Below are 1742 nucleotides of genomic sequence, written 5' to 3'. Positions count from 1 at the left end.
CTGCCCCGCCTACCCGCGCCCAGATCTTCCTGCCTTTCACCGGGTCTGGGTTTCCACTCGCACAACTTAGGTACAAGATCCCACCCAGGCCTCCTCTCCATTCCACGGTGGGTGGGAGGCCACAGCGTCCTAGGCACAAGGAAGAACATACACTAAGACACCTTTGAGATGAAAGGAGGTGGCAGAAAGCCCGGGGGGGGGGGGGGGGGNCTCCATTCCACGGTGGGTGGGAGGCCACAGCGTCCTAGGCACAAGGAAGAACATACACTAAGACACCTTTGAGATGAAAGGAGGTGGCAGAAAGCCGGGGGGGGGGGGGGAGGGCCAGGGAGGGAGAGGAGTTCACGACCAGGGCGCTATCCAGAGGTTTCTCAACCCACTCCCCAAGCCTCTGCCCCAACCGCGGGAAGACGCTGGGGAACGACCCGCGCGCTCGGGCAGCGCAGGGTCCTCGCCGCGGGGAGGGGGCGGGAAGCGAAAGGGGCCGAGGCGGTACCTGCTGTGGCTGTGGTTGCGGGGACAGTCCTTCTTCTCCATGATGGCCGGCACGCAGTTGGTGAGCTCCGTCCAGTCGGCGTGCAGCCCGCAGCTCCAGCCGGTGGAGAAGCGGGAGAACAGCCACGTCTCCTTCTTGCCCGGCCGGTGGCAGGTGCACTTCTTCTGGCCCGCTTTGCAGCTACACGGCTGCTCCAGCCGGATGTTCTTCACCAGGTGCCTGCCGAACGTGGTGCCCCCGGTCTTCTGGATGTGCAAGAACACAATCACGTCGCGCCCCTTGATGTTGAAATCCACGAAGCGGGTCAGGTCCTTCAGGGTGAAGTTAAAGCGCGGCACGACCCGGGGCAGGGAGCCGTTCTCGGGGGCCTCGGGGTCCGGCTCCTCCTCCTCCTCCTCCTCCTCCTCCTCCCCCTCCGGCTCCCCGAGCTCGTCGTCGTCGTCCTCCGGCGCCGCGGCCCCTCCCGGGCCCTCGGGCGGCCCCCGGGGCGGCGGGGACAGCTGCGGCCGCCGCTCGCGGTCCGCGGGCGGCGCCTGTGCCCGGCGCGCGGGACTCGGGGCGGCCGGCTGGGCGGCGTCCCCCGCGCGGGGCTGCTCCCCGAAGTTGGCGCAGGAGCTGCTGCAGGACGGGGACACGTACTGGTACATGATGACCACGAAGACGAGAGTGAGCACCGGCGTCAGCAGCCACCTGTTGAACCTTTCATCCATGGTCCCGCTCTCAGGCCGGCAGGCGAGGCGGCGGCGGCAGCGGCGCGGCCCGGCGCGCGCGCGGAAGTTTCGGGGACTCCGGGGCGCGGCTGCGAGTGCGCCGCTCCTCCATGCCCCTGGCGCCGAGGCGGGCGGCGGGCGGGCGGCCCCGCGGCTCCCCGGCGCTGGCAGCGCCCGGGCCTGCGAGCCCAGCCGGGAGGCGCGCGCCGGCGCGGGCGGCTGCGGCTGCGGCGTGGGGCGCCCCCCGCTCCCGGGGGCGCCCGGCTCGGCCCGCTCCCGGCTCCCCGCTCCCCGCTCCCGCCCGGGCGCGGCGCGCGCTCTCAGGCCACGCGGGGCGTCCCGCCGCCGGCGCTCGGGCGCTCAGGCGCTGCGGGGAGCGCGCCTCGGGTCCTGCACCTGCCGGGGGCCGCCGGGCGCGGGGGCCGCATGAGGCTCGCCGGGGCGCGGGCGCAGCGCGAAGGCGCGGCCCGGCCCCGCCGCCCCCCGGCCGGCCTCTGCCCGCGGGGCGCGGGGCGCGGGCCGCGGAGCCGCGAGGG

At 73.8% G+C, this 1742-nt stretch overlaps 1 protein-coding gene across 1 annotated transcript; it reads right to left on the bottom strand.

The window, feature by feature from the left end:
• Window positions 1-342: 342 nt before the first annotated feature.
• Window positions 343-1206, bottom strand: HS6ST3 (heparan sulfate 6-O-sulfotransferase 3). Its single transcript, XM_039245706.1, has one exon. The coding sequence runs from the start codon at window positions 1204-1206 to the stop codon at window positions 343-345; it is 864 nt and encodes a 287-aa protein (XP_039101637.1).
• Window positions 1207-1742: the final 536 nt, after the last annotated feature.

Source organism: Hyaena hyaena, unplaced genomic scaffold (genome assembly GCF_003009895.1).
Source record: "Hyaena hyaena isolate Hyena2069 unplaced genomic scaffold, ASM300989v1 scaffold_263, whole genome shotgun sequence".
Classification (NCBI taxonomy): Eukaryota; Metazoa; Chordata; class Mammalia; order Carnivora; family Hyaenidae; genus Hyaena; species Hyaena hyaena.
Note: the sequence above shows the minus strand (reverse complement) of the source record. Positions and strands in the feature narration are given on the sequence as shown.